This window comes from Sphaeramia orbicularis, chromosome 4 (genome assembly GCF_902148855.1).
Source record: "Sphaeramia orbicularis chromosome 4, fSphaOr1.1, whole genome shotgun sequence".
Classification (NCBI taxonomy): Eukaryota; Metazoa; Chordata; class Actinopteri; order Kurtiformes; family Apogonidae; genus Sphaeramia; species Sphaeramia orbicularis.
In genome coordinates this window covers 7,948,441-7,965,032 of record NC_043960.1, presented here as the reverse complement: position 1 = coordinate 7,965,032, position 16,592 = coordinate 7,948,441, and the positions used below count along the sequence as shown (strand labels likewise).

The 16,592-nt window shown below is 36.6% G+C and overlaps 1 protein-coding gene across 1 annotated transcript in view; it reads left to right on the top strand.

Annotated features, from left to right (window-relative positions):
• lepr (leptin receptor) overlaps positions 1-10,031 on the top strand; it is a 75,197-nt gene extending 65,166 nt beyond the window's left edge. Inside the window, exons 17-21 of the mRNA XM_030132989.1 lie at positions 3,503-3,709; positions 3,811-3,894; positions 4,288-4,381; positions 5,399-5,474; positions 8,402-10,031. Of these exons, the coding sequence (XP_029988849.1) occupies positions 3,503-3,709; positions 3,811-3,894; positions 4,288-4,381; positions 5,399-5,474; positions 8,402-9,271 (1,331 nt within the window). The 3' untranslated portion in view covers positions 9,272-10,031. The remainder of the gene's footprint in view (positions 1-3,502; positions 3,710-3,810; positions 3,895-4,287; positions 4,382-5,398; positions 5,475-8,401) is intronic.
• Positions 10,032-16,592: the final 6,561 nt, after the last annotated feature.

The window sequence follows — 16,592 nt, the reverse complement described above, 5'->3', positions numbered from 1 at the left end:
GCATCCATCGAACAGAAGCAACTAGGTTCATAATGCAAATATAAATAATTCATAGAAAGATCGTTGTTCGAGTAAGCAACAGGGTCAAAATACATTTAGTGGAGTTTTACTCATCATCATTAAGAGAAAGCATGATGTACTGCTATTAAAACAGGCTGAGTCATTGAAAACAACAGAAAATGATGTCAGATTTGGTGTTCAGGTGCACAACATAACTATTTAAGTTCATTTTAACCTTCTGCAAAGTAAACAGTGGCCTCCTGCTCAACACAGTGGAGCATTGAGCTGCTAAAAGCGTTGGTGGAACAAATTGAATTGAATTGAATTGAAATATCTTTAATGTCCTCAAAGGGCAATTTGATTAGCAACAGAAGTGTACATATGTCACATATCACTAAAACAATTAATCTCACTTAGTACAATAAATACAGTAAATAAATAAATAAGTCATCATAGTTAATGGTGCATTGTTCCCAACAGGCTTTAAAAACCTAACGGCAGATGGGATAAATGTTTTGAGATATCGGTTTGATTTGGCTCTGCAGGAGAAAGTGTACCTTCTCTTAGAGCAGGGGTGCCAAACTCATTTTCGTTCAGGGGCCACATTCAGCTAAATTTAATCTGCAGTGGGCCGAACCAGTAAAATAATAAAATAATAATATATAAATAATGTCAACTCCAAACTTTTCTCTGTTCTAGAGCAAAAAAAGTAAATTTACATTCTGAAAAGGTTTATATCTAAAAACTATCCTTTAAAAAGATGTAAATAACATGAACAAACTGAAAAAATAAGTGTAATTTTAACAATATTCTGCTTCCGTTTATCATTTACAAATGTACATTATAACTTATAGATCACAGTGGATCTACAAACACACAAAACATTTAATAACAGAAAGAATCTTGTTAGAATTGTACTTAATTCTATTAAGACATTTCAGGTTGTTCATATTTGTTCAGGTTATTCACATTTTTTGCGAAATTATATTTTGTTTAAGTGTAAATACATGAAAATATTTACATTTACAAAGAGAAAAAATTGGAGTTGCCATTATTTATATGTTATTATGATAGTATTTGACTGGTCCTGCCCACTTGAGATTGAATTGGTCTGAATGTGGAACCTGAACTAAGAGAATTGTTAATATCTTCAGTGTAATTTTTGCATTTCACAAATTCATCCCATGGGCCGGATTGGACCTTTTGGCGGGCCAGATTTGGTCCCCGGGCCGCATGTTTGACACCTGCGTCTTAGAGGGAAGAAGCTGAAACTCTGCATGAAGAGGATGGAGAAGGTTTACCAAAATGGCCTTTGCCCTCTGAGTGGCTGTGGTTTGATATAAATGATCAAGGTCATTCAAGCCAGTGCTGATGGTTTTTTGGCATATTTTTTTTTTTTTTTTTTAAATACTTTATTTACAATTTTTAACTTTACAGAAACTGTACAAAACATGCCACCAACCACAAGTCTCAGTAGAGCATCCAAGAATGACCAGGTCACAGTTGGGCTGAATGACTATGGAGTAAGCTTTGGACAAGTGCTCAAATATAGCTGACCGTATTTCAATAATTTACAAACTTATATGGTCAGAAACATTAACACTTCCAGATGCACTTAAAACTGGCTGGGAAGAGAGTCTTAGCATTGCAATTACAAAGCAACAGTGGAACTCCGCACTGACCCTTGTTCACTTGTCTTCGATTTGTGCTAGGCATAGATTAATGCAATGCAAGGTTATTTACAAGATTCACTACACTAACTCACGATTAGCCAAGATTTATCCTTCTGTAAGTGACGAATGTGGCCGATGCCATCTCTCTCCTGCCGATCATTCACATATGTTCTGGGCATGTCCTAACTTGGGATCATTTTGGGCAGAAATATTTAACACACTAACTGAAGCATATGGTTTTTTTGTTGCTCCCAATCCTATCTCTGCAATTTTTGGTGTCTCCCCTGCTTCAAATCTACCGAAAGCGCTGAAGCGGGCTATAGCATTTACCACACTCTTAGCCCAAAAGTTGATTCTACTTAATTGGAAGGTCTCCCATCCCCCTTCATATGTCCGGTGGGTACGTTAGGTGCTTTACAATCTTAAGGTTGGAAAGTTGAGATTCTCTCTTAGAGGTTCAGTTAAATAATTTTATACCACTTGGGATCCATTTTTACGGTATTTCAGTTCTTTAAATTTTCCTCAGAATATAGATGATTAAACATCATTGAGAAAGAGGGTAAAGGAGAGGAAAGGAGGGAATGAGAAATTGTGTAGTCTTTTCCTTTCTTCTCTTATTTCTGTATACTATACTACCTTTTTTTTTTTTTTTTTTTTTTTTTTTTACTTTTACGATTTGAGTTCCTTTATCATTATTTATGGTTTCTGTTTTTGATTTTCTTTTATGTTTTTCCTTATTTTTTATTTATTTATTGATTGATTTTTTTTTTTTTTTTTTTTTTTTTTTTTGGCCTGTGGTTCGGGTGGGTGGGTAGGGATGGGTGTTGACAGTCAGATATGTCATTCTTGATTGCACATTGACTGTTACGAATTGATATGTCTGTTGTGTTCATTGAAAATGTTCAATAAATATAGTTGGAAAAAAATATATACAGTATATATAGCTGACCAAAAATTGTGCAATATAGGGCAGAACCAGAAAAGATGTGCTAGTGAACCCTCAGCAGTTATTTGGCAGATTTTGACAACATTCCTCAGCTTGTTTTTGTTTATAACACTGAGGTTACCAAACCAGCAAATCAAAGAAAAAGTTAAAATGGACTCAATAAAGATGAACAAAACATTTTAAGAAGCATTTTATCAACATTAAAACACCTCAGTTCCTCAGATAAAAGAGTGTAAAAACAGAGTTTAAAGGGCAGTAAATATTCTACATACAGGGTTATTCAAAAAGAATGAACCGATTTCACGACACATTGCTTCAGTTCTCAAGCATCGTCATGGAAAGAGGAGTTTTCTAAGTTTGAGCTTTTTTAAAAGAAAAAGTGATGGATTGGTCGAAAGGAGGCCCAACACCTTGCTCTTTGTGCTTGGCCTGTGAGATCCCCAGACCTCACTGTGTGATTTTTTTTTTTTTCTTTTTCTTGTAGGAATACGTAAAAGATTCCGTTTATGGTTGGATTCATAAACAGACAAATGTAGATGTAACACTTATTTCATGTTTTCTCTACGAATTTGACAGACATATCACCGTTGAATCATTTTGATGGGCGGCTTAAAATGATTAGATGGTGTTTTTTCAGTCCTGTCCGTTCCACAGGTGACTACATATTTTTTTATTTTTGTGTTAGAGCATGTAATTATTTGGTTGCAATCGGGGTGTGAAGGGGATTTTAAGCAATATAATAAAAAAAAAAAAAATGCTCCAGAAAAACATCTCCTACCCTACCTTTTAAGACTCACATCTCCACTAAAACAAGCCTCAAAGCCAACAGTTTTGTATTGTAACTGCTCCTGTGTGTCTTTTTGGTTTCTTTTCTCCACTGCAGGACGCTGTTTGCGTTCATTCCGTGTGCTGGTCATCAACAGCACCTGCGTGTCTTTATCCTGGACTCTGCTGGACAACAGCTCCGTCCCTCTGTTCATGGTGGTCCAGTGGTCGCCGCAGAAACAACAGGACCCTGAACATCACAAAGGCCAGAATGGAGACACGTGGGTCAGGCTTCAACACACGGAGCGTCCGGTCTATATACGAGGTAACTTCCTTTCCTTTATCACCTTTATCAGCAGCATTTAACAGTGAACAAAGACAAGGACAACATAACCTCTGAGCTCCTTATCTGATCTGTCGCCTCAGGTGATTTTTTTGCCTCCGAGGAGTACGACTTCTACTTATACCCTGTGTTTGCTGACGGGGAAGGAGAACCTGTGATCGCTAGAGGTATGGAGTTGGTATTGTAGTTGTTTTGAGTCTTTCAGGTTGTTTTTTTTTTCCCTTAGGTTTTTATTGAAATTTTATTACCACATAGTCAACAAAAACAACAAAAACTATCAAACATCGCATCATCACCAGGACCCCCTCCACTCACCACATCACTCCTGTCCTCCAACAGCTCCACTGGCTCCCTGGCTTTTGCATTGTACTTCAGTCTTATTAAATGTATATATTCATTTCCTTTTTTTTGAGTAGTTTGTCATAGTTTTTGTTGCTCTAACCCTCATATGCACCAGTTTTCAGTATTGTTAGTTTTTCATTCTTAGTGTGTCTGCACAGATGGTTTATTGTCCTTTTATTGCATACTTAATCATAGGTGTGATGTGTTTCTTTCTCCAGCTGCCAGAGGAGACCCTGCCGCCTACATGATGCTGATGATCATCTCCTTTCTTTCCATTGTGTTGTTGGTCACCCTCGTCCTCTCTCAAAACCAGTAAGGCTTCCTGTTTCACACATCCTGCCGTTTCCTTTCTTATTTAATCTTATTTGTGAACGCAACTCTTGAGTGCAACCCGGAAGACATGATTAATGATGCTGATCTCTGCAGCTCTGTCTTATCACACAAGCAGAGACGGCAGCTTGAAGAATGAGCAGTTTGACATTCACCAGGTCACAGGAGTGTAATTACACTTGATGTTAGCTGATGGCACATGAAGGGAATGAGACCAGAGACAAAGAGAAAAGGGAACTAGGTCATTTATCCAGAAAGATGCAAACTAACAACCTGCTATATCATAGGTGTCAAACATGCGGCCCAGGGGCCAAACCCGGCCCGCCAAAGGGTCTAATCTGGCCCGTGGGATGGATTAGTGAAATGCAAAAATTACACTAAGATATTAACAATCGGTCCTTTTACTTTAGGGGCCAAATCAAGCCCTACTTTAGTCTCAAGTGGGTCCGATCAGTAAAATACTACCATAACAACCTACAAATAATGACAATTCCAAATTTTTCCTCTGTTTTAGTGTATAAAAAAAAAAAGAGTTAGATTACATGAAATTGTATGAATTTACAAACTAGCATTTCACAAAAAATATGAAAAACTATAAATGTCTTAAGAGAAGTAAGTGCAATTTTACTAATATTCTGCCAGTTGCTAAAATATTTTGCAGATCCATTGTGATCTGTAAGTTGTAATGTACATTTACAAATGGTAAGCAGAGGCAGAATAGAGTTAAAATTGGACTTATTTTTCTGAATAATTTCTAGTTTTTTCATGGTTGTTCATGTTATTCACATTTTTAAAAGGACCATTTATAGATGTAAAGGTTTTCATAATGTAATTTTACTGTTTTCACTATAAAACACATTGAAATATTTGGAGTTGTCATTATTCATAGGTTATTATGTTATTATTTTACTGGTTCGGCCCACTGCAGATCAAATTTAGCTGAATCTGACCCCTGAACTAAAATGAGTTTGACACCCCTGTGCTATATTTTATTCCCAGGATGAAAAAGTTTGTGTGGAAGGATGTGCCCAACCCAAACAAGTGCTCCTGGGCCAAAGGACTCGACTTCAAAAAGGTGAAAACGTCATGAAATAATGACTTGATAATAATCGGATTTGCATGATGTTAGTTAATCCCTGGCTTCCGCCTACTTCTGATCTTGTTGCTCTGCCAAGATATTACAGTGATGTCAGTTTTTTCATCGAATTCTTGGCAAGAAACTTAACAAGTGGATTATAAATATCAACAGTACGTCTTGTTACAGAGTCCAAGTCCTGTTTCTAGGTCATTGTTTTATACTACTGAGTTTAGCATTGGTACAATCTAATTACTCATTTACAAATTTGGAAGCACTTCACTTGAGCATTTCCATTTTATGCAACTATGAACACTTACTCCTTTGCATTTTCGTGGTATTTACTTTAAATTTAGTTGCTAATTTTAGAGGTTAGAGCAGTGGGGCCACCTGGAATTTCTAGTAATTGATAAAAAAATGTTTAAAACTTACTATTAAAAAGTATATGTTGAGTTGAGAGAGAAAATCACAATCCATAAAAGACATGACAAACTCTGAAGCTGAAACTGAAGCACTGTGGTTCTGTTTATTTGTCAGATGTTCATTGTGGTCGGTTTCAGATGCTGCAGCTCTTTCATAATTCATAGTTTGAGTTCTTGTTTGTTCAGTATTAATTGTCCTCCTTGTAAATCCAAGCTGGACTGACTGTACATATCCTGACCAAGGAAAATGAAATTCTCCCTTTGTGCAGTAATCTACACCTGACTTTTCTGCCTCCGTCCAGAATAATATACATTATATAGACTAAATGTTGTCTAAAATTAACATTTATTTCCAACATAGTATAGCAAACGATTACATGATTTTTATAGCAAAAAAAAAAAGCCTCTGTTTTGAATGTCTGGGGTCACTGGAAATTTCTGATGTTAAAATGGGGTCATGAGCCAATAAACAGTTGGGAACCACTGCACTAATCCATGTATATAATTTGTGTAAAAGTAGTTTGTCATCTTCTATAATGATTCACTAGTAAAACCCACGGAGTTGGATCAATGACAGCGGATGGAGACACTTGGTTTATGTTCAATTAGGGATAGATTTTTCTGAAAAAGTCACTTTTTCTTCAGTTTTCTTTATTTGTGATATCCTCCTGAGACTCAGCAATGCATTTTTGTCCTCCATAGTGGACAAGAGTTTCACTGCTTTGCTTAAATAAATAAATAAATAAATAAATAGTCCACTGCAAAATACATTCCATTACAAAAAATTAAAAAAAAATAGAAAATGTATCTGAAAACACTGTGACATTATGGTGTTTCCAATCAAGGCCATTATTTCATGTAAGTAAGTTCCGTCCATAATAATATACATTATATAGCCTAAATGTCGTCTAAAATTAATGGTTATTTGCAACATAGTATAGAAAACAATTACATGATTTTTTTAGCAAAAAAAAAAAAAAGTCTCCATTTTGAATGTCTGGGGTCGCCAGAAATTTGTGATGTTAAAATGGGGTCACGAGCCAAAAAAGGTTGGGAACAAAATAATATAAAATAAAGAAGTTAAAGCGTCGAACTCAAACTGTCACAAAGTGGAATTTTTTATTAAAACAAACTGAACTGTTTTTTCCTTTTTCTTCTAAAAGCCTGATACAAAATCTAAAGTGGAAATTTTGTGTTTGATTTTGCTTAGTCGGTGGATTTTTTTGAGTTTGGACTTTGGTGGTGGTGGGGGGTTTGAATTTGTGTGTTTTTGTGCATTAATTGTTCAATACATGATTTTGAATCATGTATTGAACAACCAAATTTGTTCAACCAAATTTACATCTTAAATGCCAGGAGAGAGACCTGGCTGGCACCCCTTAAAAATCAATTTAACAAAATAATATAAAATAAATTAATTAAAGCGTCGAACTCAAACTGTCACAAAGCGGAATTTTTTGTTAAAACGAACCAAACTGTTTTTTCCTTTTTCTTCTAACAGCCTGACACAAAACCTAAAGTGGAAATTTTGTGTTTGATTTTGCTTGGTCTGTGGATTTTTTTGAGTTTGGACTTGGGGGGGGGGGGTGGCGTGTTTGTGTGTTTTTGTGCTTTAATTGTTTAAGACATGATTTTGAATTTTAGTTGGTTTAAATGTGTGATTTCTTTTTCGGTCATTTAATGTGTAGGGTGTTTGTTTAATTTAGACTTGAATCTTTTGTGTGGTTTGAGGTGCAACGAACAGACAAAAACTAAATAATCAAAAACTGAAACATATACAAAAGACTGAACCAAATTTACATCTTAAATGCCAGAAGAGAAACGTGGCTGGCACCACTTAAAAATCAATTTAATAAAATAATATAAAATACATAAATTAAAGCGTCAAACTCAAACTGTCACAAAGCGGAATTTTTTGTTAAAACGAACCAAACTGTTTTTTCCTTTTTCTTCTAAAAGCCTGACACAAAACCTAAAGTGGAAATTTTGTGTTTGATTTTGCTTGGTCGGTGGTTTTTTTGAGTTTGGACTTTGGGGGGGGGGTTGAATTTGTGTGTTTTTGTGCATTAATTGTTCAATACATGATTTTGAATTTTAGTTTGTTTAAATGTGTGATTTCTTTTTCGGTCATTTCATGTGTAGGGTGTTTGTTTAATTTAGACTTGAATCTTTTGTGTGGTTTGAGGTACAACAGACAGACAAAAACTAAATAATCAAAAACTGAAACATATACGAAAGACTGAACCAAATTTACATCTTAAATGCCAGGAGAGAGACCTGGCCGGCACCCCTTAAAAATCAATTTAACAAAATAATATGAAATAAATAAACTAAAGCGTCGAACTCAAACTGTCGGTTATTTTGAGGGTTATTTTGGAGACTCTAAACAGCTGCCGGTAGTGATGTTACGTCTGACACTCAAGCCCCGAAGCCTGTATCGAGCAAAGGGGGCGTGTCCAAATGAAGCCTGTGTGGTTTGACCTCTGTTTGCACCTTCCTCTGCAGGCCGACACATTCGACCACCTGTTTGGACCTCAGGATGCCCTCCCAGCCTGGCCGCTGCTCCTTCCACCTGAAAACATTTCTACCGTTGTCATCGTGGACAAATCCGACCTCTCAGCTCTGACCACAGCCCTGGTCCAACCCCCGACCCCTGACCCCACCACTGCTGTAACCGTCTCCGATCTGTCAGAGTTTGATCCTGAGGTCGAACAAACGCAGTCCGTCGAAAGTGAAGAGATTCTGCTCGGAGCTCCTTCTTTAACCCTAAACGCAGAAAGAACAACTTCGGCCCCGAGGTTGGATGAGTTACTACCTGCCGCCAATGACAGCTCTGCTCAGTCTTCGGTCACATACGCCACGGTGCTGCTGTCTGGTCTGAAGCAGGAGCAGAGCTATAAGGACGGAAGTGGCAGCAGCTCCAGCGACGAGGGCAACTTCTCCGCCAACAATTCTGATATTTCTGGATCTTTTCACGCTGGCTTATGGGAGCTGGAAAGCTGCAGAGGTGGGGAGATGGACGACCCACGACGCTCCTGCTCCTACAACTCTGTGGAGGAACTCTCAGAAGAAGAAGATGAAGAGGTGAGACAAGAAAAGGACTTGGATTATTTAAGGATGGACTGTCCAGCAGAGGAGAGTGAGGACGAGCAGAGGGAAGAGGAGACCAAAACTGAACTGTTAAAAAGTGTGGTTTTGAACAGAGAGGACTGTTCGCAACCTTTACTTTGCCCTCAGGATTCGGTAGATCCGGGCGAGGTGCTGTCGCCGCCGTCGTCTTGTGGCTTTTCCCTCCTGTATCTGCCTCAGTTCAGGACCGTTTCATACACAAGGCAACTCACAAGTTACTCACAAGAAAGCCAACCCCAACCGTGACTCTAACGCCAACTGCATTCACGTAAAAATCTAACATCAAATGCATTGTGTTCTCTGTGCATCATGTATCGTGCATCATGATTCAGCGCCTACGTAAGCGATTTGCGTTTTTCCTGCAGACACAGTGAGGCGTGAAGCTGAAAAGGGTAAAAAAAAATACCTCGATGCGACTGATGTATGACTCTAAATTTCCACTCATCAGTGCTGCTATTGTGTTTTGTTAGAGGAGATCAGGAGGGCACAGGCCTCATTTGGAGGCATTTCTTTCTTTATGGGTTTAAACCCAGACTCTGCTGTGCCACAAGACTCCTCTGCTGTTGTGTAAAACCGATTAATGAGGCGGGAAAAGCTGAGAAAATGGAGCTCGCAATGTTTTTTTTTCAATGGTCACCAGTTCAGTAGAAGAATATAGAGGTAATGGTCATAGAGCGCAGGAAGTAGACTGTGTATAAGCACCTTTAGGTCAGCAGGGAGAAGCTAAAACTAGTGTCTAAAATACATGGTAGCAGTTGGGGGGGGGGGGGGGGTCTAATGCCTAATAGTCCATTGTTATACACAGACTCTGTACACAATATGATTTAATGGATGCAAGTCAAGGCAATCAAGTCGCCTGTGCATGTTTTACACACATCAACAACGATAACACTGGTCAACAACAAATTTATTGTTTAAGTTTTTTGAGCTGATTTAGGATCATTTTGGTGTGCTGAATCCAAAAATCACATTAATTTTGCTCAATCAGATCAACTTTCTGAACTATGCTACATATTGGCTTTTTAACATTTTTGCTTTTTCACATCATATGATACAAAATTCTTTCATATTTCTTGCAATAAACGAGTTCTGAAGATTTTACTTTTGCCAATTTATGATTAATGTTTTTTTTAATATTACAGGTGAATGAAATGGCTTGGACTAGAAGATCTTGCAAAAATAAGCCTGATGTATTCTGTTACATCTGCGGTGAATACACCATTGTACCTAACAGGAATCCTGTTAAGGCGGCCTTACACTGTGCGAGTTTAGAGACGATTTCTCACTCGTGCGACTATTTCTGAGATCGGGCCAGATGTGCCTCTAATCGTGTGTCGTGCTTCGTGCAGTGTACATGGGGTAAAGAGAAGCGATTAGCACCTCACGACCACCTCACGACCAGCAATCGTGTGTTCGCAAGGAAAACGGAGCTGTTTGAAATCCTGCTCGCTCCTCGTGAGTGTATCGCACTGTCAAAGCAGTGCCACGAACCGATGTGCCTCAAATTCTCACACTGTGCATGCGCGAACACAGACGCGTACAGTAGCGTACAAGCTAACAGTAGCTGGCTGTTGTCCTAGTGCAGTTTAGCTGTTGCAGTTTACCTGTAGTTCCTGCTGTAGGATGACAGCCCATACTGTCCACGTCTGGCAAACCAATTCCTGCACCAAACACATCGTTGTCTTTTCTTCTTTTTTGATTCCTCACAGATAATGGCACATATTACCAAAGCGGCTCGTTGGTTTTTGTTTAGCACTACCATTTCGTGACTCACGCCAATACACAATCGTCTATGCACTTTTACGGATTCCTTGGTATTTTAACGTTGTATTTCCGGATACAACACTCAAACATGTCGTGCGTCCTGTGGTGTATGGTCCTACAGTGTGAGCAGTCAGGTCGCATACGAGCATCGGTCCGTGCAGTGTGAGAACAGGAATCGTGAGTCTGACTGTACAACTGATTCGCACAGTTTGAGATGGAGCTGCGTGCAACGATCGAAATAATCGCACAGTGTATGGCCGCCTTTAGAAAATGATTTTTTTTCTCTTAAAACCTATTTTGGGTGAGAACTATATAAAAAAAATCAACTGATAAAGTCACAAAAATGTAATCAATTTTGTGAGAAGATCAAATTTTTCAAAATCAAATTAGCAAAAAAACCCTGACCTGATTGAGAAAAACAGATGTCATTTTTGGATTTAGCGGTGCAAAATGGTCCTAATTCAGTTGAAAAAACCTAGACAACTTGCAAAAAACGTTTTTTTGTAACCCAGTGTAATATTTTGAACAGAAACACAACTGGCACAACTATACAACCATAGAACAGCTACAGTACGTCCTGCAAGGTTTTCCCGAACAACATTTGTTTGTAGATTGTGGACCATCTGCAACATAAACTCCTCATTATTGAAACAACCGGGTATTTATTCACAAAATTAGTACAAGAGCAACAGTATTTTTTAGAATTTAAATTTGTGAATAAATACTTTCAATGTGGATCATGCATACTGGACGTAATACATTTTAAAGACATTTTTGATCATTCATTCATTTTCAGAACCGTTTAACCCTGTAAAGCCTGAGCAGAAGCTGTTTTAGCAGTGTTATAACATGCAGTAAATTATAAATGATTGCTAGATTTTGAAAGATCTGGAAAAAAATGGTCTGGAAAAATGGGCAAATATACTCAGTCACAGCATATTTTCTAACATTGTAGTTTGTCTAAATAAGAAAAAAGACCATTCAAGGTTTAGGGGTTAAAGGGTTAACCAGGAAGTCCCTTGAGATAAAATCTCTTTTTAACCCTGTAAAGCCTGAACTATTAAATCATTTACAGAAAATTCCAGTTCTTTGAAACTGGAGCCTTTATTGGTCCTTCTGAACAACAACAACAGAAAAAAGTTTTTTCAAATATCAATTTCCATGTATGATTTTCAATTTTGTATCATATTTGATACATTGGGTCTCAATGCTCAAATGTTGTTATTTTTGAACAAACAAAAACATAATATAATACAAACATGTCTAACAAATTGGTAATTTCTTTTCAAAATTGTCAAAGTTCTGCCTCCTTCCTCGTTAATGACAGTCTTGTAGTGTCACTGGAAAGGCCTCTGGTGAATGAATTTCTCCCCCCTTGTGGATTATCTGTGTATTGCATGTATCTAATTGTATACATCAGGTTTTTGAAGAAAAAAACATATCACACTGATCATATAGAGGGCTTCAAAACTCATGTATCAAATATGATACATTCATGGGGTCGCCCAGTTACCAACGGACGAAGACGGGTTTATCAGTTTATCACAATATCATTCACTCTCACATTTACGCCTACAGGTGATTTAGATTGACCACTTAACATATTAAGATGCATGTTTGGATGGTGGCAGGAAGAGAACATGTAAACTCCGCACAGAAAAGCCTCCACTGACAAATGGCAAAAGATTTTATGAGAGACCCCCCTTACAGTTTTGCACTTTGAGCGTTCAGGAAGTCTCAGTTAGAGATGGACTGACTAATCAGTAGAATGTTCTAATAACTATTGGTATCAGCAGAATTTGACCGATAGCGGTCGAAGGCTAATATCAGGTTTCTCAAATTTTAGGGGAAGTATAAGCTGAAAAATTAATCGTGCTCATAGAATTTCCTATATTTTTGACAGCTCTGACAACTATATTAGTTTTATTTTAACCCATAAAGACCCAAACATCCACTATCAACCAAAACCATCTACTGATCTAACCTGTTTAATAACTTCTGATCCACTAATCCTATCAATCTATGTTAAATAATTGGTGTAAAATACAGTTTTTCATCTTTTCATGGTCATCAGATATGACCCATTTGGACGTTCAGAAGCTCCGTAGTTACCATGGCAACACCATCATCTTCTACAACATTGATTCACCAGTAAAACCCATGGAGTTGGATCAATAACAGTGGATGGACACACTTGTTTTTATCTTCAGCTTTTGATATCTTTACCGAAAAAGTTTGTTTTTCTTCAGTTTTCTCTGTTTCTGATATGATAACCCTCAACTTTAATCTGAGCTTTTATGAACATCTACATGATCAGTAAATGACATATATGAAAATTGACTTTCACTGAAAATTTTCAAAGTAGAGAGGATAATATTATAATAAATGGCAATAAATCACTTAAGAAAGGTTAAATGGAGAGAAAAATTCATTTGGGAATTGGCACAAGAGTCGCACTGGGTCTTTATGGGTTAAATTAGCAATGTTCAATAATGTCAAAATGAGTCCATCTCTAACAGACATTTTTTTTATGGATGGAGACGATCTATTAATCATTCATCTGCTTTTTCCTGCTAGAAAGTATTTTTACTGTAAAACTCAACCTCTTGTCCCAAATAACCCCCCCCCCCCCCTGTATTTCACACTCTGTTTCAGCCACAACACAATAACTGTGTCTAGCACATTCATGAAAAATCTGGGAATGTTCTTTTTGCATATTATGATGATGAACTCACCAGCTTCCTCTGACTGCAGAAGAGCTATAGCACACCTTTGATCAAAATGAACTGACTGCACTTAATGTGAAGTTCAAAGGGAATTACTAAAACATGAGGGAAAAGTCTGCACAGTTGTGGTTTTCTCAGAGCATGTCCAGCTGTAAAATGAAGGCCGGACCGGTCCTGATGTGACTAAATAATGAAAGCTGCTGTTGATAATTGCAGATCATTTTTGGACGCATTCATCGGCAGCGTACGCATCAACATCTGCATGGACTAACTCACCCACCAACCCAAAGAATGTCATTTTGTACTCCTGTTGTAATGTGGTGGAAACTTTGTTAAAGTATTTGAAAAATGTGGTGTGTTTTTATGTGTTTTAGTCGTTTTAATGGAAACCTGCTGCCAGGTGTAAATAAAAGACAAAGGAATGTAGAATTACATCCAGAGGAGGACAGAAAAGTCATTAAAACATTAAATAACGATGGAAAATTATATTGTATAGTGAGATTTCTTGTCTATTTTTCATGGTGAAAATAAAATATTTATTTCAAGTGCGTGTGGTTTATTACTGTGGGGCTTGTACTGCACTAGGTTTATTTAGTGGAACAAAATTATTTCAGACAATAAAATGTGTTTCTTTAAATAAAGAAAACATTGAACTTGTTACAGTACAAATTAAACTAACATAACAAAACATATTCAGTACAGTTTTGGTTATTGCAAAGCACGTTTTCATTATTGTGTAATAGAAATGCTCATTACAATATGTTGTAAAATGAACAAATTGCAGTTTAATGCATTTTAACCAGTAGTAAAACACTGACATCTTGTGGCTGCATCAGGAAATTACATCTGAGTGACCAGCCCTGAAAACCTCTGTGACCAGTGAGTATTACTGTGACAATGAAAGTCTTGCATAGATTCAGTTTTATGGCAAAGCTGAAGTAGCTTTGCTTAATTTACTGTGAAAAAAAAAAAAAAAAAAAAAGTTTGGCTCTTTTCACTATCTAATCCAATCCAACTTTATTTATAAAGCACTTTAAAACAACTGCAGTGGACCAAAGTGCTGTACAGAAGAAAAATTAAAACCAAAATAGAAGTATAAAATACAGAATAGATTTAAAGACATAGAGACTGTCCAATAAAAAGTGTTATACAGAAGAATAAATAAAATTCATAGGAAAATACAACAATAGATTAAAAGCCATGCAATTAAAAACAACAATATAAATAAAATAAACAAATAAATAGAGTAGATAAAAACAAACCACTACCAAATAAAAAATATGGAATAAAGATAATACCTTCAAACATTTCACATGGTTTCAAAAGCCAAGGAGAAAAAATGGGTTTTAACCTTCCTCTTGTGTTAGGGTCGGCACCGACCCATTTAAGGTTTTAAATGCATAAATGAACCACATAAAAATTTTTTATTGTATCAAGGCTTTTTGACTCTGTCAGGAATCTCTATTTTAACAAAATAATACAAACTTTTTTTTTCTTCACCAAATTATGAAATGCTCTGGTTGAAATTTTGACCTTTGTGCTGTTAGGGTCAGTTTTGACCCAGTTATAAAAATAAGATTATAAAGTAATAATTAAAGCCAAAACTGAAATCATAAGTGCTCTGTCAGCCAACACACTGACAGCCAGCTCCTCTCCCAATCATGTGAACTTTTGGGGATTCTCATTTTGCCTTGTTATCCAGTATACCTGCACAAAAACAAAACAAGCTACGGCAGGCCTGTCCAGACATGTGAGGTCAATTCAGTGTAGAGTTGGTGACTTGCAGAGGGCACATGGAGGGGTATACTGACAAAAAAAAAAGGCCCAGAGGCCCATACCAAAAATATTAAAACCAATATTTTCATGAATAAGGAAGCCTAACAAGATAACCCAGAGATGAGAAACAAATTAGATGATAGATAATAGTTTTTAGTGTATTTTAGAGCTGATTTAAGACATGGGTCAAAACTTACCAGTTAACATAAGAGATGGTAACAGAAAGCAAACACAAGACAAAGGTTAAGAAGGGATTTAAAAACAGACAGTGAGGAGGCCTGTCTGATATGCAGAGGCAGATCATTCCATAGTTTAGGAGCTGCTGCAGCAAAAGTATGCTTTTTTTTTTTTTTTTCTCATTTTCCTATGGTGCTAGTTGCATTTAATTTACACCCATGCTTACTTAAGATTTCTTTAATGACCATTCAGCACTGCACTTGTATTATTCTGAGAAAACTTTAATAAAAAGATCTTGATTAAAAAAAAAAAATTGTGCTTAATTTTCTTTAGACATTTCAGGTTGTTCATATTTGTTCAGATTATTCACATTTTATTGTTACAGGATAGTTTGTAAATGTAAGTATTTTCATAATTTTGTTAGTTTTTGCACTAAAACAAAGACAAAAATTTGAAATTGTCATTATTTATAGGCATAGTGTAATATTTATACTCTTGAATTTCCCTCTGGATCAATGAAGTATCTATCTATCTATCTATCTATCTATCTATCTATCTATCTATCTATCTATCTATCTATCTATCTATCTATCTATCTATCTATCTATCTATCTATCTATCTATCTATCTATCTATCTATCTATCTATCTATCTATCTGTCTGTCTGTCTGTCTGTCTGTCTGTCTGTCTGTCTGTCTTTTTCACATCAAACCAAGAAGAAAATATGGAGTCATTATTTTTTTGTAGGTTTTTATGTTATTATTTTTACTGTAGATCATATTGGTCTGTATGTGGAACCTGAAGTAAAATGACTTCAACAGCCTTGACTGTGAAATTTTTGCACTTTGCAAACTCATCCCAAGGGCCGCATTCTAACCTTTGGTGGGCCGCATTTGGCCCCCGGGCCGCATGTTTGAGACCCCTGTTGTAGAAGATGTTTATTAAGAATGTCTGAAGACCATGAAAAGCTGCGAAACTACACTGAACAAAAATATAAACGCACCACTTTTGTTTTTGCTCCCATTTTTCATGAGCTGAACTCAAAGATCTAAAACTTTTTCTATGTACACAAAAGGCCTATTTCTCTCAAATATTGTTCATAAATTTGTCTAAATCTGTGTTAG